General features: G+C 41.9%; 1 protein-coding gene across 1 annotated transcript; it reads right to left on the bottom strand.

Annotated features, from left to right (window-relative positions):
• Window positions 1-1,129: 1,129 nt before the first annotated feature.
• On the bottom strand, window positions 1,130-1,829 carry LOC103192193 (coiled-coil domain-containing protein 90B, mitochondrial-like). Its single transcript, XM_042783672.1, is given in 2 exon segments — window positions 1,130-1,378; window positions 1,380-1,829. Coding segments are annotated over 2 exon segments (699 nt in total).
• Between the last annotated feature and the right edge of the window lie 19,068 nt (window positions 1,830-20,897).

Genomic DNA, 20,897 nt, shown 5'->3' with positions numbered 1-20,897 from the left:
TCCAGATGAGCTTATTCTGGAATGCCTGAGGTTGATGTATATTGACCACTGGGCAGATGATGTGTGGTGTGTTTTCTAGGTGGGCTGGCTTGTTGTGAAGACACAGCCTTGACTCGCATCTTGACATACTGCCCACAGGAAAGAGCACACCTATCAACGTGACCTGGAAGATACCTCTGCTCTCAGCTACAATGGGGTCAGATGTTTACATTATTACATAAGGGCCCATGAAATAAATTCCTCATAATGTTTGTGGTTGGAATGTGTGTCTAAAGTGATGAATTATTACTCGTAGTTCCTCTTTTGCCCTGGCTCCCAGGAGGCAGAGTTGTGTTCGGTGTTAAATTACAGTGCTTTGCTGAGTCTAGATTTCAGGTATAATTCTCTCTATCCCTCCATCATTCTAAATTTTGCTCCATTTTGTGGCTCTTGATCTGTTTTTAACCAATTCTATTGCATGGTATTTTCTTTCTAAGCTGTTTGAAATCCTTTTTGGATTTGATGAAGTGTACAAAGAAATCATAACAAAAAGCTAGGAATAAAATTACCCAATGTCTTTTTTTATTTAGACAGGATCTACCAGAAGACAGGACATTACTGAACATTATGGGAATGAATCCTGAGACCCTTTTTTGGATGAACTGGAGCCAAGGCTTGGGAGGGGTGTGGTGGAATAGGAGGATATGGTATCTCCTGCAGCAGGATCAGCAAGGAGAGAGAGAGAGAGCTTGGGAGGGGTGTGGTGGAATAGGAGGATATGGTATCTCCTGCAGCAGGATCAGCAAGGAGAGAGAGAGAGAGAGAGAGAAAGAGAAAGACAGGAGGAACATTTGTCTCTAAACTTTTGCAGAAGATGTGTTAGTGGGGTGAAGACTGTAATTCTCTGGAGGATATAGACTTTGAATAGTCTGTAGTGCTAGGTCTATTTATTTCTGGTGTGGCTTTGAGCAGACCTGCTATAAATTTGGAACAATGACACTTCTTCCATAACATCATTATGTGGATCACATGCAGGGTACCCATTTGCTGTGCCAGCAATACCAATTGCTGTAGAGTTGATTCCCTGTCACAATAACTGCATGTATGTCAGAGTAAAACTGTGCTCCATAAGGGTTTCAATGTCTGATATTTAATCTTCTAAAACGCCTCTGGGTAGTCTTGAACCTTTTTTTAAGGAAGCAATTTCACTGTCAATTTTATTACTGGTTTCTGAAATAACACTTTTGGTTTGGTTATCCTTTTTGGTAAATTCTGTGGTCACTTCCATAAGTTTCTTTTCTTGATCTGTAAACATATCGGTTACTCTGCTCCTTTCTAGGTTGATGTCCAGTTTATTATCTGCTCTGATTCGACTGGTTTCATTTACCAGTTGCTGTTTAAACTTGGTCTAATTCAATTTTCACTTTCTCATTCTCTGCTCTCAGATTTGCAAATTCACTTTTCTCTAAGATGACCATATCTTTCCTGATGGAATCCAAATGGGCCATTAGCTGTTGTACTGTTATTTCCTGTTGAGCATGAGTGACCATTTCCTTATAGATAGTATCCAGGCTGACATTGGATAGACTGCTTAAGGCTGATACAATTGTTTCTGCTTGTGCTTTGTCAAATCCATGAGTCTCTAAGTCCTGAACCAGTGCGTGTGTATCAAAAGTTAATTTCCTTTGCTCTAAAGGAGTTATGTCCACGTGCCTGACATCATATTCTTCCTTGGTTGTGGTTGTTAAAAAGTCTCTCCGCAGGGCTGGCGAGAAACGCCTGCGCGGGACAGAAGCCCAGTAGCCCTGGTAGCCCTCACAGCGTAGACACCGTAAAGCCCATCAATTCATGACGTCCTCAGTTTTCCGTGGAAAGAAGCGGAAGTCTCGTTGACTCACACTCAGGCTTTTGGGAAAGATACTTCCGTCACAGCAGGGATGCTGGGAAATGTAGTTTCCGGTCTGTAACACAACGAAATCCTCAAACCACCCCTCCCCAACCAGCACAGGTTCCAACTGCGGCCTTCTATTACTGATGGGCCCCGAGCTCTGGGGACGTAGTGCCTAAGGCAACTGACTGCTAACCAGAAGGCTGGTGGTTCAAACTCACCAGCCACTCCTCAGAAAGCTGGTTAGGCAATCTACTTCCGTAGTGATACTGCTTGGGGAAACCAAAGGAGGAGTCCCTATGAGTCCATTGGACTCCATAGCAGTGAGTTATTACCAATGGAGCCAGGGTTCGTGAGCATTGTTCGGTGTTGGTCCTGGTGTTTTCTCCTACTGTGGAGGCGGTATCTTTATGGAAATAGATTGCCCAATCTTCCTTCTGAGGAGTGGCTGGTGAGGCTATTGAAAAGACCATGGCTTGGTTTAGGCACACCTTAGTCTTCAAAGAGACATCTTTGCTCTTCAGCACTTTAAAGAGGTCTTTTGCAGCAGATTTGCCCAGTGCGATACAATGTCTAATTTCTTGACAGCTGCTCCCATGGGTGTTGATTGTGGAACTGAGTAATATGAAATGTTTGACAACTTCATTCTTTTCTCCATTTATCATGATGCTACTTATTGGTCCAGTAGTGAGGATTTTTGTTTTCTTGATGTTGAGGTATAATCCATACTACAGACAGTAGTCTTTAATCCTCATCAGTAAATGCTTCAAGTCATCCTCACTTTCCACAAGCAAGGTTGTGTCATCAGCATATTGCAGGTTGTTAATGAGTCTTTCTCCAATCCTGATGCCACATTCCTCATACAGTCCATTTTCTCAGATTATTTGCTTAGCATACAGATTGAATAAGTACGGTGAAAGGATACAACCCTGACATACTCCTTCCTGATTTTAAACCATGCAGTATCCCCTTGTTTGGTTCGAATGACAGCCTCCTAGTACAGATTCCTCATGAGTACAATCAAGTGCTCGGGAATTCCCATTCTTCTCAATGTTATCCATAATTTGTTATGATCCACACGTCAAATGATTACCAGAAGGATATTTACTGTTTATTGACTATGCAAAAGCATTTGACTGTGTGGATCCTGGGCTAAATGAGCATTCAATTTCCTTCCAGTTCTAACACATTATGATTGTCATTAAAAAGTAGATACAGCATTGATAAAGGATCATTGGTATATTACTGAAAGCTTCTTCTTTGTGATTTTTCTCTTTTCTGTAATTCTTATTAGACAAATTTTAGCCTTTCACTGTATCCATCATGTCTCCAACCTTCATTCCTCCTTTCCTTTCTTCCCTCCCTCCCTCCTTCCTTCCTTCCTTGTTCCTCCTTCTCTCTCTCTCTCTCCTCCCTTTCTTTCTCTTTGACTTGCTGTGTTTGTTGAATTCTTCCTTACTATCTTCCAATTCACTAATTTGTAGCAATTATCCACACAGCACTTATCTGTGGAGGGTGTGTACTGCCATCATTAGGTCTTGGTGTTCTGGTGCAGAAATACCCTCCAGACCCAGAGGAGGGGACTTTCAAGCAGGGATCATGTCCACTCTGCCCCAGTGAAGTGGGAAGACTTGCCAAGCTGTGGCAAATGGAAAATGAGTATATGTATATATACATTTAGGAAAATGGGGCAATCTACTTCCATAGTGATACTGCCTCGGAAACCCAAGGAGGGGTCGCTATGAGTTGGGTCTGACTGGATGGCACATAACAACAACAACATAGATATAGATATAATATTTTTTTCCAGCCAACAAAAGGGGACTTTTGTTGAAATTCTTGTCTTATTCGCCTTCTTCAAGGACAAGGTGATTTGAATTCCAAAGTTGTTCAAATAAAGAAGAAGGGGACTTGGCTAGTTTGTGTCTTTACCTGATTTGACCTAGGCAGAAATTGAGTTTATTAATAGCTATTTGATAGACACTTTGCAATTAACAGTGAAGCAAGGTGGCATCAAATTTCTAGTTTTTATCCAATTAGCAATGCCCAATGGGTGATGGGTCACCAAATGGAAAAATAAAGAACAGTAAATCTTACATGCAGGACATTGAGTCTGGGCAGCCAACTTTTATAATGGTATTTAGCAAATGTATGAGCTATTCCCAACTTATGGATGATTTAAAGAACTTTAAAAATCATAAATATCCAGGCTTATTATTGTTGGTTTTTGAGTGCTTTCTATATGCAAGGCACCCTACTAGGCATTTTTCATATTTATAATTTAATCCTCACAAGAATTTTGTGAGTAAATTATTAACCTCAGTGTTTAGAAAATATTAGTCTTCTGTGAGGCTACTTCCTCTGGGGTTTTAAATTTTATCCTTTTCATGTTCTGTGTGTATGTGTGGATTTATTTTTATTTACCGTTCTCAATGTTCAGACTCTACTTTCACTTATCATTCATGCCTTTCATTAATTTGGGAAAATTCTCAGACATTACCTCTTCAAAAAGGTCTTCTTTGTGATTTTTCTTAATTCTCTTTTCTGCAACACTTAATAGACACAAATTTTAGCCTTTCACTGTATCCATCATGTCTCCAATCTTCCTTTCTTTTGTTCCTTCCTTCTTTCTTTCTTTCCTCACTTTGATCTGTTGTGCTCTCTGAATTCTTCCTTACTATCTTCCAATTCATGAATTCTCTCTTTGATGATTTCTAGTTATATTTTATTCATTCCACTGATACTTATTTTTTAATATCAATGATTATACTTTTATTCCCAACAATTCCTATTAGCTTTTTATCCTTGCTACTGGCTATTTTTTAATTATTTCATTTAAAAAAATTTGTTTCATAATTTCTTTTAATGGAAGTTATTCTTTAAATTATGTCTTTAAGCATTTTAATCATATTTATTTAAGAATTTTTGCCAGCCTGTCAATAAAACTACTTTAGCATGAATACAAATTCCAAATGTTTATTTTGTTTGCGGTCTTTCTTAGCATTAAATTTCTTCATAAAGCAAGGTTTTTTTATAGGCTCTTTTTGAGTACATTTGTAGTATTTATTGTTTTTTTCTCCCCTTCTCTGATAACTCTTTCCTAGTCCTTTTTTCTCCAATATTGAAGCTGAGTGATTTCAGAGACATAACTTTTCCTCTGGCAGTTTTGCAGTTGGGACCACAGTCCAGAAACAGATCTCAAAACAGCATTTCAGAGCTCCTTTCTTGTAGTTATATTTGGGAAATTTCAGATACAGGCTCTGAAACAGAGATCAGTTCACTTTGGTTCCTATTTGCAAGGTTGAGTCATTGTGCTCCCACCACCCTCTATAGCTTAAGCCCCCAGCGGTCGCTCTGCAACAAATCCACTTCAACAAGCAGTGGAAACCCCTCTCCAGAACTTCAGTGTTCAGTCTGGCTCCTCCACCCAGCTCAAGTGCTCCTCTGCAGGTGCCGACCTCTAAAGTAACCTCTGCTTTGGACCATTCAGATTCACCAATTTGCATTTCTAATCTCTCTTTGGTTCATGAACACATTTACCTTTGTTTTTGAGCCTGACTATGTCTAAGGCATTTGACTGCTAACCAGAAGGCTGGCGGTTCAAACTCACCAGGCACTCCTTGGGCAATCTACTTCCGTAGTGATACTGCCTTGGGAGAGGTGCTATGAGTAAGATCTGACTCAATGGCAGTGAGTTTTCTTTTTTTTCTTTTTTTTGGTCATTTTTGTTTTATCTTTTCATATACTATGCTTTTGGATTAGAGGATGTGATTTAAAGTACTAATTCATGACACCATTTTAACCCTAAGCCACGAACATACTTTCTATCCCAATCCAAGATTAAGAAAGAAAAGTGTTTAAGAGGGAAAGAACTAGAAGAGACACAGTTACGTAACAGCTGAGGCCTCCCTGTAAGCTAATTTCCACATTCTTTAGCATGTTAGTTTAACTAGTTGTACTTACTATAATATTACCCAATCCAAGTTATCCAATGTACCCTTTAGGGCATCATGAAAGATTTTATCTAATGCCTTGTTGAAACCATTACATACTTGAGTGTGTGTGTGTGTGTGTGAGAGAGAGACAGATATTCACCTTGATGTACTAATCTAATTATTTTAGGAAAAAGGAAGTGTGTTTTCTTTGCCATAGTTATTCTCTGCAAATTCCAATGGTTGCCACTTTCCTTCTTACATGTTGTTAATGTCCCTTGCTCTCTAATATTAAGAATGGCTCACTTGGTGAAATCCACACACTAAACATACTTTAAATCAGAATATCACCACATTGTCCATCCCAAGGAAATGCTGGTGTATTCAAAATAATAATTTTTCAGCTGTTGCTCCTCTTCTGTGTTTAAATATTTTTGCTTCTTCTAAAAATGTACTTGAGGCCCTAGAGGACATGAACTATTTCTATCCACAGAATTCTATATACTCCTTATCATTCAACTCTGAAGCAATCATATACTCTTAATTACTATAATTTTACTTTCAGGTAAATGAAGCAAAATTGGGCATATGTTTAAAGATGACATTTGATTTTAAAAATAAGGGCACTACAGGGAAGAGGTAACTATTGGGAGGATGTGGAACAACAACAACAACAACAATCTTTATGGAAGCAGATCACTAGGTCTTTCTTATGTGGAGCCACTGGGTAGGTTCAAACCACCAACCTTTAGGTTAGTAGCCGATGATTGCAAACTGCTTGCACCACCCAGGGACCTTAGGAGCATAGTAAGTATACTAAAATGCCTCTGTCTTAGGCTTCCTTTTTGTCACATTCCAATCTGTCCTTTTTCTAGGCACAGTAAAACTCATTTAAACTGCCTATATTGAGATTTTTTTCCTTTGGTAAGGAACACCAGTGCTTAACTCAAAGTTGTCATTTAACTTCTACCACCCTTTATTGGGTCTCTGTTCTGTACCTGTTGATAAGCCCCAAGATATAGAGATAAACAAGATCCTGGACTTGCCCTTGAGATCTGGGGAATAAACTGAAGCCTGAATAATTTAAGGCATTGAGATCAGTTAAATAAGTGGGGAAGAGATACTATTTTGGGGTAGGGCTGACTTTCTTGATACACTTCAAATCATACCCCAGAGGCTTTGTCTGTGTTTGTGTCCAGTGGTGATTAGCTTTGAGGTCATTGTGACATACAAGCTGGATACAGTAGGTGGAGCTAGAGAGTCAAAGAAATAGGAGAAAAGGCAGTGAGAACATGGTCCTCAAGGTTATCAGGGTCAGGTAGGGCATTTGTTGTCCAAAAGGGTTGTACATCAGCACCACCGAAAGAAAGAAAGAAGGAAGGAAGGAAGGAAGGAAGGAAGGCAGGCAGGCAGGCAGGCAGACAGACTACAGATTCCATACCTATGGAATCAAAATTTCTGGCATTGAGGCTTGCATGTGTTTACCAAGTTGCCCGGGTGATTCTGACAGGCAGCCAGGTTTGGAAAGCATTTATCAAGAGGTTCTGGAGTGATCGAAGCATGATCCAGACACTCTGCTGTATGATCTGGTCAGCAGTCTGAGCTGGTCTGAATCTAGAGCCTTTTGCTATTCAAAGTGTGATGTTTAAACCAGCAGCAACATCAGCATCACTCGGGAATTAGACGGAAATGCAGAAGCTCAGACACCACCCTGGACCTAGTGAATCAGTATCTGCATTTTGAACAAGACCCCCTTGGGTGATTCATAGATACACTAATGTGTGAGAGGTCACCCAGAGCAGTACTTCTTTTTTTTTTTTTTATTAAGATTTGGGTGAAGATTTACAGAGTAAATTCACTTTTCATACAGCAGTTCACATATACTTTGTTTCATGTCATTGACCAAAATTTACAATGCAGCAGCTCCCCTCCCACTTCCTCCCCATAGTTACCTCCTCCCAGTGTCCATCCCTTCATACTCTTCGAGAGGCCCATTGTCTGCCAACCCTGTATATGATCTTGGATACACTCTCCATTTAGACATACATAATTGTTTAGCTTGTTCACCCATCTATCCGTCCCTATACCCATGTTTGCTTTCATTGACAACTCAGTATTGTATTTACAAAGGGGTTCATATTTGTTGTTTGTACAGAGCAGTACTTCTTGAACGGGGCTCATAAGGTAGGCGTTGCGTTTTATCCTTGGAACCTCTTCAAGCCTCGTTTCCTCTGTTCCCACTTTGCTTTTAAGTGGAGAGCAAGAGAGTGAGCATAATATTTGGTCATGCAATTTAAAGTAAAGGAATGGAGGAAGATAGAACATCAAGGGAGTGTAGGCAATGGAAATCAGAGAGGATCTGATTTAAAGGAAACATATTACTGGATGTTGGCAATTATTCAAAATTCTCTGTTTAAATGAGTTTTACTGTGCCTAGAAATTGTTCTAATTTTGGACCTGAGATCCCAAGTCTTAAACACGACTGATGGGCAGCACCTTCTCCAAAGGCATTATCAGGCATAGAAATTGGCAAGGTTTGGATGTGGCTGGAGTTTTCTCTGAAATACTTCCAGGACCCTGCATTCTCCCGCTTCTCACATGTCACAGACATTAATAGCACACCCAGAATGCCCGAGTTGAGCATGAGTGAATTTGGTAGTGATAGGTTCCCCTCTCCTGCTCCTTCTCTTGCTCCAGCTGCCCTCATTCTCTCCCTGCCTATCTTCCTTCTCGTTTCCTCTTCACCTGGTGTTCACCTGATCAGTTTTTATTTTTCCCCAAGATGGTTTCCTCCATCTTATTTATTCTCAGGTTCTCACTGTACCCCTGAGAGTAATTATTGTCTCCATTTGATTGATGAAGAAATGAAAGCATAGGTTAACGATTTACTTTAGGCTCAGAGTCACTGGCATCATTTTTATAGACAGGAATAATTGAATTTTGACTCAGATTCAGAGTGTTGGGTTTCTAAGTTGTTTGCAAAATAGATAGGGTGGTTGAAGGTTCTTAGAAAGAAATAATGCTCAAGTCCAGAATAACCTTGAACAGAGACTGCTGGTTGGAAGGGCTTGTTGGTCAACCCCTCTCCTGCAGAGCAGCCTGGTCCTCTGGAAAGTGAGTGCCAGCATGGGAGACAGAGCTAGACATGAGCATGTTGTTGTTGTTGTTATGTGCCGTCAAGTTGGACCCGACTCATAGCGACCCCTCCTTGGGTTTCCGAGGCAGTATCACCATGGAAGTACATTGCCCCATCTTCCTTCCGAGGAGTGGCTGGTGGGTTTGAACCACCAGCCTTCTGGTTAGCAGTCAAGTGCCTTAGCCACTATGCTACCCGAGCTCCTGGCCATGAGCATGTTGTTGTTGTTGTTGTTATGTGCCGTCGAGTCAAACCCGACTCATAGCGACCCCTCCTTGGGTTTCCGAGGCAGTATCACTACGGAAGTAGGATTGCCCAACCTTCCTTCCGAGGAGTGGCTGGTGGGTTTGAACCGCCAGCCGTCTGGTTAGCAGGCAAGTGTCTTAGCCACTATGCTACCAGAGCTCCTAGGCCATCTAGATTTATGCAGGTCCTGCATTGTGGGTGGCACTAACAATTAAACCCTTGGCTACTAACCAAAAGTCGGAGATTCAAGTCCACTCAAAGATGCCTCAGAAGAAAGGCCTGGAGATCTGCTTTCTGAAGGTCACAGCTGTAGGAAACCTTATGGAACATAGTTCTACTCTGACACGTGATGTTGCCATGAGCTGGAATCAACTGAACAGCAACTGTTTGTTTTGGTTTTTAATTATGGGAGAGGGAGGAAAATTATATTTACTGTACTGTATTTCTCTCATCGATGTGAGCAAAAACCAATTACCAAAATCAGTTTTGTTTGATCAGGAAATATTAGCCTTAACTTAAACAGTGCTTTAGGTCAGGAAATTTTTAAAAAATACTTTAGCTTAAAATAATAAAAAAAAAAAGTTTTATTATTTGGTGCTATTTTCTAAATGTCATAAGTTGCTTATGTTAGATTCTTGGCTATAAATATGGTCTGAGCTTTTAAGTTTCAATTAATAAGTTATGTTCCCTTCCCCATCTCCCCATTGGGCAGCCTCCTTCCCATGGCTAGGCCTATAGTAGCATCAGCCATCATATGCCTCCGATGACTGCTGTCACTCTGGAATGAACTTCTCAAGGGAAGGACAGGGTATAGCTCATGTTTGTATCCCCAGCCTCCCACTCAAGGCTTGGGATATAGTGAGTGATTGTTATTGTTAGATATATAGATATACATGTACACACACGTGCATGCGTGCAATTTGTCATAGTTAGTTGCTGGCAAATCAGCTTAGACTCATGATGACCTCATGTACAACAGAATGAAATGTTGCCTGATCTTATACCATCTTTATAATTATTGTGTGCTCAAGTCCATTGTGGTGGACACTGTGTATTTTGAGTGACTTCCAACATATGGAAGTCATCTTCTAGCACTATCTCGGACAATATTCTGTTGTGATCTGTAGGGGTTTTATGGTCTAATTTTAAAAAGTCGGTTGCCAGACTTTTCTTCCTAGTCTATCTTAGTCTGGAAGCTCCATTGAAGCCTGTTCACCATGGGTGACCCTGCTGGTACTTGAAATACCAGTGGCATAGTTTCCAACATCATAGCAACACACAAGCCACCACAGTACCACAAACTGATAGACAAATAAAAGGTGATGTGTCTGTGTGTGTGTACATATATATATATATATATAAAACTTTGAAAACCAAACTTACTGCTATTGAGTTGATTCCAACTCATAGTGACTCCCATTGGCAATTTACCAATAGATTGTAGGCTATATATATATATTTAAAAGACACTGGATTTTGATCTAAATTATATGCTTCTTATGCAACACTTTGCTGAGGCTTGAAATCAATCAGAGTTAGGTCCCAGAACTATGTGGCAATAACTGACAGGCAAGAGAAGGAGTCAGTAGTCAGCTAGGTTCACAAACGCTTACTGAGCTTCCATTATACTTCTAGGCATCAAAATACATAAAGTAGAACAGGCTTCTGATTTCAGGGCAAAGAAGAAAGAAAATCCACTGCCATCAAGTTGCTTCATAGCAACCCCCATCAGGTTTTTAAGGCTGTAAATCTTTATGGAAGCAGACTACCTCATCTTCCTCCCACAGAGCAGCTGGTGGGTTCAAACCACTGACCTTTTGGTTAGCAACCCAATTGCTTAACACAGTGCCACCAGAGCCCCTTAAAGCAGAGAGAAGCAGGAGCCAAAGCTCAACTCCTAGCTTCACCTTCAGCATCACTCAGCACAACGGTGGCTCAGGGTGCTCCTTCCTGTATTGGGTCACAAGCCCCCTTTCTTCCTAGTCTATCTTAGTCTGGTACCTATGTATACCCTTCCCTACTACATGGATACATTTTTCCCATTTCAGCCTTCAAAGTACCTATCCATCCTTCAGAGCAAGCTCCAATGTCATTCTGCTGTAAGGCCTCCCTTTCCCTCTCCATAAGACGTAGTCTGTGCCTCTTCTGGGCTCCCTCCACTCTTGGTTTCTCTTTTGCAGTGGTTCTTAAGGCCCATGGGCATGAGTGGTATATGGCTCTGACCCCTTCAGAACAAGCATCCCTGGTCTATCTCTGGGTCCCCAGCACCTAGCCCAGGACTTGGTGCAGAGAAGGGTGTTTGTTTCCAAGAACTGAGCTGCATCTGGTCAGAACGGACACATTGTCCCTGCAGCTCAAGTTCTTGGAAGGATGACACCTATTTCTGAAGTGACCTGGGCTTGTTCCCACATTGTTTTTAAGCAGAGCTGTCATTCAAATGTGCAGCTTTGAAACCAGAGGCCCTGTGTATTGCCCATGGCCAGCATCTTGGTTGCTTCTGGAAAGAACTGCACATTCCAGACACATCACCCAGCTCATGGATGTTTGCTGCAGCCCTGAGCACTGAGCTCAGCTCCTTGCTGGGGCAGCAGCAGCCACCAGACCTCTGTGTCCTGATGAGGGTCAAGGAAGGGGCAGAAAGTATCACCCATAAGCCACTGCGGAGCTAAAGCTTGAGTTGGGCTTTGGCTCTTTGGCCTGAAGATAGAAGCCTGTCTGATTCTGTGTATCATGAAGTAGCAATTCTTCCCTGTCCCCCAGTATGAAAGGCATCATGGAAGTGCAGTGTCTGTGAAACTAGCTGACTGCTGACTCCTTCTCTTGCCTGCCATTGTAGTGATGGGGCCTGGACTGAGGTCAGGAAAAGGACACTCATTCCTGTGCAGGGTGAGTGGGAGAAGGCTTGGTAGGCTGGCTTTGTAGCCACTGAAAACTGTCAATGACACCTTAAGCCTGTTGGCCTGGCCAACATGTGGGCACTGTGAAAGCTTGGTCATCATGCCCCTCGTCTCCTTGTGTTCCCTGCTCATTTACGTCTCTCTCCTCCCAAGCTCGTCAGGTCAAGGAACAAGCCATACCCCCATATTAAACCAGTTGCCATCAAATCGACTCTGACTCACGGTGACCCCGTGTGTGTCAGAGGAGAATTGTGCTCCCAGGGTTTTCAGTGGCTGATTTGTTGGAAGCAGATCACCAGGCTTTTCTTCTGAGGTGACTCTGGGTGCACTCGAGCCTCTGAGCTTTGGATTAGCAGCTGAGCATGTTAACCTTTTGTGTCACCCAGGGACTCCAGATCACACAAAGGCTAATGTACTTAGAAACACAGATTCTCCTGAGGGGCACCCTCTAGGGAGAGGAGAGGACATGGCATGTTTCCCTTGGCTTTGGGTGATTTCCTAACTGAAGTGCCTGGCTTTGCTCGTAGTCCTAGGTGGGGCCAGTGGTTGTGGCTGGTGGAACTGCACTCTATTCAGCACTGACTAGGTTGTAGTTTTCTCCCAGGAAATGGAAAACATTCTCTTTAGTGCACCTCATGTCAGATCTTGATTCTGCTGGAAAGCGTGTCTGTATCCTCTGAGTTCAGCCTGCCATGTGTTGCTGGGAGCTGAGCCCTGGAGATGTGGGGCAGTTGGCTGACTTTGTTCTCACATTTTGTCATGGGGTGTCAATACTATGTTCTGTGGAGGCAGCCTCATGCCTGTTGTCTACCCTTCACACTGGTAGGGACCCAGCTAAACCACACATACCCTCACTGTAGCTGTCTCAGAAGAGCTTTCTTGGATGCTTTCATAGAAAGGACTGAACATCCTCAAGGTCAAGGGGCTTTCTCCAACTTCTCTGTAAAAATTCTCCTCGGACTCTGGGCTGCTGTGATTCGCTCCCACATCACCCACCTCTTCTAAGAAATACAAGAACTGTAGCTGGAACAATGTCACGGGAATCTAGTGTCTTCAGAAATAGCTATTTCTTCATATTCTCAGTTTTTTCCACAGTCAAACCCACCCACTTTTGAGCTGATGGATCAGGGCCAGGTGTTTCGAAAGCTGGGCTTTTAAATTGCCCTGTAGCACACATCCAAACTTGTTAAGAGAGACTGAATTTCTCTGGCAGTTAAAGAGTGCAAAGTGTTTTTTTAGCAGGAAGCTGCTGGCCTCTTCTTTTTAAACAAAATGAACTTTGTTTGTTAGGATCCTTCTTATTTGGAACCTGTGGTACTCTGGACAAGGTCAAGGCCACCTTTGTTGTTGTTGTTAGGTGCTGTCAAGTTGGCTCTGACGTCATACTCCTCCCCATAAACTTCATGTCTCTGTTAAATCAGTCTCCCTCTTGGGAAAATGTTAGTTGTTAGCTGCCATCGAGTTGTCCTCTGACTCATGGTGACCCCATGCACAATGGAATGAAATTCTGTCCAGTCCTTCACCTTCCCCATGAGTGATTATGAATCACACCACTTTGATTTATAGAGTTTTCATTGGCTCATTTTAGCAGTAGATCATCAGCCCTTTCTTTCTAGTCTGTCTTAAGTCTGGATGCTCCAGTGAAACCTGTTCAGTATCCTAGCAACACGCAAGGCTCCACTGACGTATGAGTCGCAGCTGTACATGAGGTGCATTGGGTAGGAACCGAACCCATGTGGAAGGTGAAAATTCTACCACTGAATCACCAATGCCCCCTGGGAAAACATTTAAACACTATAAATTAATAACACATCCTCAGGCACTTTACAACCCTCACCTACAAAATATAGTGTTATTTATATCTCTCTGTTACAATACATCCATGTGAAACCTCTCAAGGAACACTTTCTTGCATAGAGAAAATCATAATAATACTTGAAAAGAATAAGGTGTGATATCTTTGAGTTTATCTGTAAATCAGAATTTTCATTTGTTCAAATGGACTTTAGCTTTGCTTGGCTTGAATTAACAAAGTTTTCCTAAAGGGCCATGTGGTTTCCAACCCCTTTGGGATGTCCTGCCCCTGTTGGACCACATCGAGGTCTGACTACTTCCATGATTTAAGGAAAGTATGGAGTCCATGCAGAATGTTCAGGAGAAAAACAACAATAGGAAAGAAACAGAAAGCAAATCCCTCCCCTTGCTACCATTCAATCAAAAAAGGTTTTGTCTTATCTCATCAAGGCTTTGATTCCTGTTAAAATGAAAGGCCCTTAGGTAGAACCACTCTTAAATGATGCAAAGCTATAAATATGGTCTTGTGTTCTGGTTGACCACAATTACAGTTATATCAGCCTTTCATTTTTTCATTCACATCTTCATCAATCAAGAAATGATTATGAATAACTGCTGTATACTATGCCCTAAAGAATTAGAAGAGTAGGGCCACTGATGCTATTGGTGAGCTTCTAGTCTACTGGGGTTTAGATAGGCAAAGGTAACATTACAAGTGCTAGAATTAAGACATGCAACAAGGTGTTATGGAAACTTAGATATGGAAGTGATTGAATCAATCTACAAGAACTGGGATAGTTTTCATGAAGAGATGATATTTGAGTGTGGATATGGAGGATAAGTAGGCGTTGACCAGATGGACAAAAGGGTGCAGCACAGATTAGAGTGGAAAGAGCAGGTTGGTTCTGTGGACTTGAGTGAGTTACTCAACTATTCTGAAACTCAGTTTCTCCAATATAAAATGGGTAGGCAATACGACAATGTTTAGAGAATTAAATGAACTGGATATGAAAAGTACGTGACACAGTACCAGGCCCATAGGAGGAATACATGTCAGTGATTATTATTCCCAACTAAGAATGCTCCATAATGACTCTTTTGTCTGCTTTGTGCACAGGTTGATGTCCCTCTAAGCTCAGCCCAATGACCTTTTATTTATTTTTTTAATTTTTATTATGATTTGGGTGAAAGTTTACAGAGCAAATTCATTTTCCATACAGCAGTTCATACACATTTTGTTTCAAGACATTGAATGCAATTCCCCACAGTGTAACAGATCTCTTCCCACATCCTTCCCATAGTTGCCTTTTCCTGTGTCCTTCCCTCCCATGCACTCCTGCCCCCTGTGCTGTCTCCCTGTGCAAACACTGCCATGATTGATCACTCCAAGTAGTGTATACAGTTGATGTAAATGTTCAGCCTGTTGTTGTTATGTGCTGTCAAGTTGGACCCGACTCATAGTGACCCCTCCTTGGGTTTCTGAGGCAGTATCACTATGGAAATAGATTGCCCCATCTTCCTTCTGAGGAGTGGCTGGTGAGTTTGAACCGCCAGCTTTCTGGTTAGCAGTCAAGCGCCTTAGGCACTAAGCTACCAGAGCTCCCTATATGCCTATTATTTGACTGGAAGCCACAGGAGTGAGTTCAGTTCCAAACCTGAAGGGTAACTAGGGGCCATAGTCTCAGAGGCCTCACCAAGCTCTATCAGACCAGCAAACCTGGTGTTTTTTTTAAATGATTTTGAAGTTCAGCCCAATGACCTTTAATGGTTATGTATGTGTCAGATGTGACTTAGGTGCTGGGGAGCATTGTTTTCATTATTTCTAATCACCCAGTTCAAGAAATCACTCTTTCCAAGTGTAGCTCCAAGAGTGTGCCCAAGTGCAGAACACAACCCTGCCTCCCAGACAACTTTAGACTTGACCAGCCTCAATCAGGTGGAAAAATATCCATGGGGACATCTCCCATTCAGGGTAGGCTGTGCACCAAGGCTTCTCAGGATCCCAGAAGGCTTGCATGGCCATCACAACCTTTCTAATCCTAACCTCTGTACCATTTCACTCTCTCTCTAGGACCACTGCCACCCTTTCTTCCCTTATGGACAATTGCAACAGCCTCAGTACTGATCTCATTACCACTCTAGAGACAAAATGGTAGAGAGGAAAGAGCAAGGCCTTTGGAGTTGGACAGACCTGGACCTCAGCTAATTGAACTATATATGACAAGTATAGCACTTAGCACTTGGTTGGTATTCACTAAATGATCATTGTTAACTGTAGATTTCTTCCTCCCCAGAGCTATTTCACACACCAGGACTTCCAGACTGGCCCTTTAAAACCATGGCTGGCATCACATTCTCACTATCTTGGACAACATGACAACCTGATTCCTCAGTTTCAACTTTTTTTCCTGAATTGCAGTGTCCTCTCTTCCTTCCCAGTCTCTCTCTCCTTAGCACTGCTTTCCACATCCACCTTATATTCTGGTCTCTTCACTGGCTTATAACAAAGTCAAGATTATTCTTGTCTTCTTGAAGCATGTACATTTGTTTCAGCTTGTCATGTCTTCCCTTGACCTGGCCAACTCCTACTCGATTTTTGTTACTCAGCTCTTCAATGAAGTCTTCCTTAAGCTCTCTCCCACCTTTCCCTAGGAGATTTTTCTTCCTCTGGGTTACCCCCAGAACTTTGTTTATGCCTCCATCATAGCATGTTGGGTTATGGGTATTTTATGCTTCTGCTTTTCCTGCTAGACTATGAATAACTCAAGTGATCATGTCTTAGTCATCTATGTAATTGTTCCAGTGATGAACTCAATACTTATTAGATGCTCAGGTAATGTGTTTTGGATTCGATAAATCCAGTTCTCATTGGTCCCTCTGCTCTGAAGTCCAACAACACTCAACAGTTAGTCCATAGTACCTAGTCCAGGGCAGCACACAGTAGACTCTCAGTAATGAATGAGTAACTGCACTATATTGTTGTCATGTAATCATATATAATAGTAAAAATAATAATAACAATAAACTGTAACATTTGTTGATTGTAGTCTATAGTCCAGTTTCTGTGCTAACTGCTTTACAATTATTCTCATTCAAATTTCATAAAACAATACAAAATATATATTATTATTTTTATTTTAAAGATGAAGAAATCGAAGCACAGAAAAGCCAAATGGTTAGATTAAGACCACACAGATAGTTTGCATGGGTCTAGCTTGTCAGATTCTAGAGTGTACACTTCAGTTATCCTATAAAAATCTGTTTGTATTACCTCTGGTGGCATAGTGCCTAAGGCACTTGACTGCTAACCAGAAGGCTGGCGGTTCAAACCCATCAGCCACTCCACAGAAGGAAGGTTGGGCAATCTACTTCTGTAGTGATACTGCCTCAGAAACCCAAGGAGGGGTCACTACGAGTTGGGTCTGACTCGATGGCAAACAACAACAACAACAACATGAGTTTATTAGAAGCTCTGGTGGCATAATGCCTAAGGCGTTTGACTGCTATTCAGAAGGCTGGCAGTTCAAATCCACCAGCCACTCCTTGGAAGGAAGATTGGGCAATCTACTTCCATAGTGATACCACCTTGGAAACCCAAGGAGGGATCATTATGAGTTGGAGACGACTCGACAGCACATAATAACAACAACAATATGAGTGTATCCAGGATTTACATGTTCTTTCTGATTGGTTGGATGTCAGGTTTGGTCAATGCCTGTATTAAAACTGTTCCTCAGCTGTTTTGTATAATTTCTACTGAGTATATGAACATCTTGATGTGACAGTGGTTGTTCATTTTCTGGTCTTGCCACTCCAGGAAACACGAGTAACTTGGGATGTTTGGGAAAGAAAAACCTTGAGTTGGCATGGCTCAACTAAGGAGGAAAACTTCATGTGCACTCAGGAATCCTTCTTCAATAAGAACTTCATGAATAGCATGCCAGAATGTTAGCAGAGAAGGCTGGTGCCAACCTCCCCTTAATCTAGTGTCAGTTTGTTCTCTCCTTTTTTTTTTCTCTCTCTCTCTCATCACTATGGTACAAATATCTACTCCTCTCTTCTTGCCACTCATTTTTACTGATCTTCCTTCCCAACCTTCACACTGCTTCTGCCATGAGTCTCCCCATACTTATTTCAGTTCTTTGAAACTACTATTTTATCTTTCACTAGTGAATAGATGGTGATGTGAAGCTTAGATGACTAACTTTCAGGCTTGAACATGATATCTGCTATTTCTGCTGCAGAATTCCCCTCAAGTAAGTCACATGGCATACAAATACCATCATATGTTGACTTAAAGGCATTTCAAAATTGTATAATTATTGGAAATGCTGCATTTTATATCTCCTCATAGAGATATATGGACAGTGTGCACTGACATAGTGAAGGCATTGATAAGCTGTGTAGAAAAAACAAAAGTCTTATTTGACCATCATGGAACTAGTTTTTATGTAACCCTAACAACCCATGAGAAAGTCTCTGAGAACTGCTGCTCTATTGTTGGCAGCTGGAGTAGGAGAAAGTCTGGCACTGAGCTGCCTGCCCTCCTGCAGGCTTGGAGGCCAGGGCTTCAGGAGCTGAGTGTAACTGCCTGGAGAACCTGGGCTCTATTCTTGGCCTCATCCTCCTTTGAGTTTTCACTGTGCTTCTGCATTGTCCATGGCATTGCATTAGTGTCCCTGTGGTTAGTGGGGAGAGTGAGGAGTCCCTTCATTCTAGCATTTAATCACAGCCTCAGATGTTGGGGAATCTCCAACTTCTAGATTCAATTCATTCCTATCATATTCTTGATGGCAGAGACCAGGTCTTTCACACCTCTGGAGTCCTAGCTCTTGGCATAGTGCCTGGGAAACAGTAGGCATTGCCTGCTTGTATTGAATCAATGCTCCACTAAACTAAACTCACTGCTGTGGAGTCCGATCCGACTCAAAGTGACCACCAGCCTTCTGGTTAGCAGTCAAATGCCTTAGGCACTATGCCACCAGAGCTCCCAATTCTCCACTAGGATCCACAAATTAGAGGCTATATTCTTGTTTTCCAATGAACCCTCATCCTTGTATAGACCCATACTACACATGTGCATATATTTATGAGTTACTGTAGATTCTTTTCATAAATAGGCAAGGAGGTTAGTAAACAATGGGGTTATGATCACAGGAGAATCTGTTTCATCTCTTTATCATGAATACACACAGAGAGACTCAGAATACACACAGAAATACAAATTCTAAAGATATAAGCAAGCTTATAGACACACTTGCAAAGATGGACAGACACTCCCTCCCCACAATGAAACGGATAAGACAGATACAATTATACACATAAACATGCAAAGAAAAATTATCCAGGCCTCCCAACACACACACACACACACATTCTTCTGGCCATTGCTGGGAACAAACTGTTCTGAAACTTCATAGCTTAAAACAAAAACAATTTTATTATATCTCGTGATTCTGTAGGTCAGGAATTTGAGCAGAACTTGACTGGATGATTCTTCTGCTCCACATGGCATTGACTGAGATCACTCAGTAGTACTTGATGGTTAGGTGGGTTAATCTGGAAGGCCTACACATGGCCTCTCAGTCAAACTTCTTACATGAACTGGGATCCCTAGAATGGGCATTCCAAGAGGCCCAGAAGGAAGTTATATGGCTTCTTATGACTGAGACTTAGAAGTTGAAGAACATCACTAATTGACAATCTATTGGTCAAGCAAGTCACTAAAGCTAGCTCAGATTTAAGGGGAAGGTTATTAGACTCTACCTCTCTACCTCTCAATAGGAGAGGAACTTTGGTGGCGTTTGACTGCTGACCAGAAAGCTGGCAGTTCAAACCCACCAGCCACTCCTCAGAAGGAAGCTAAGCAATCTACTTCCATAGAGATACTGTCTCAGAAACCCAAGGAGGAGTTGCTATGAGTTGGATCCAACTTGATGGCAGTGAGTTTGGTTTGGTTCTTCTCAATAGGAGAGTAGCAAAGAATTTGCAGCCATCTTTAATCTAATACACACATGGACACATCCTACATATCCCAAGTGAAGCTTCAGCTTTCCCTATTAAGTACAGTATTGGGGTTGCATCTGGGCCTAAGGAAGTGGCAACGGTGTGGGCTTTGCTCTCAGGAAGTAGCTGGATGGTATATAACCAAAAAACCCAAACTCAGTGCTATTGAGTCAATTTGACTCATAGTGACCCCTCCTTGGGTTTCCGAGGTGGTATCACACGGAAGTAGATTGCCCAGTCTTCCTTCCAAAGAGTGGCTGGTAGGTTTGAACTGCCAGCCTTCTGGTTAGCAGTCAAATGCCTTAGGCACTATGCCACCAGAGCTCTTGGATAGTATGTTGTCTCCCTTTGTTTGCCTTTCCAGTGGCTGTATATACAATGTAAGGCTTGAGCAGGGAACCTTCACTGGGCAGGGGGTGGGGGGAGTTATCACTTCTTTATGGACTAGCATTTTTATCCTGGGAGTTACATATAAGCTCCCTTCTTTTGCATTCTATATAGGGTACAATAAAGTCTGGAATCATAACTTATATTAAATATTCACTAGAGTCACAGAATCTCAGAATGAGAAATGCCACACATTCTTTCTAATCCAGTCCCCGTGGAACACTGAGTCCCAAAGAAGGGGCAATTTGCTCAAGTTCACACAACTAAGATTCCACAGTGAATTTCCTCTACCTGGAATTGTATTTTCCTCCCACTGGGTAACTTCTCTTCATAGACCAGGTGCACTTGTGTATCAAATATCTAAGTGAGCACTGGGGGCTGGGGACAGAGTAGTGACATGATTAGTGAACAATGAGGCCTGGGGAAGCTCAACTCTCACACAGGTAGCCAGGAACAGGTGAAAACTTCTCTTGAGTGATTACTGACCACAAAAAAAGTAGACAAAGACTCAATAAATAGGATGCTAGAGAACTGCAGAGACAAGTACCACCTTCATCTTTTCCATTAAGAAAAGTACAAAAATCAAGTTGATCCAGCACACCTCTCATAACCAGTAGCCTAAAATGTAGATG

This window comes from Orycteropus afer, unplaced genomic scaffold, assembly GCF_000298275.1.
Source record: "Orycteropus afer afer isolate SDZICR_OR568_19922 unplaced genomic scaffold, OryAfe1.0 scaffold00025, whole genome shotgun sequence".
Taxonomy (NCBI): domain Eukaryota; kingdom Metazoa; phylum Chordata; class Mammalia; order Tubulidentata; family Orycteropodidae; genus Orycteropus; species Orycteropus afer.
This window is presented reverse-complemented; position numbering and strand designations above follow the sequence as displayed.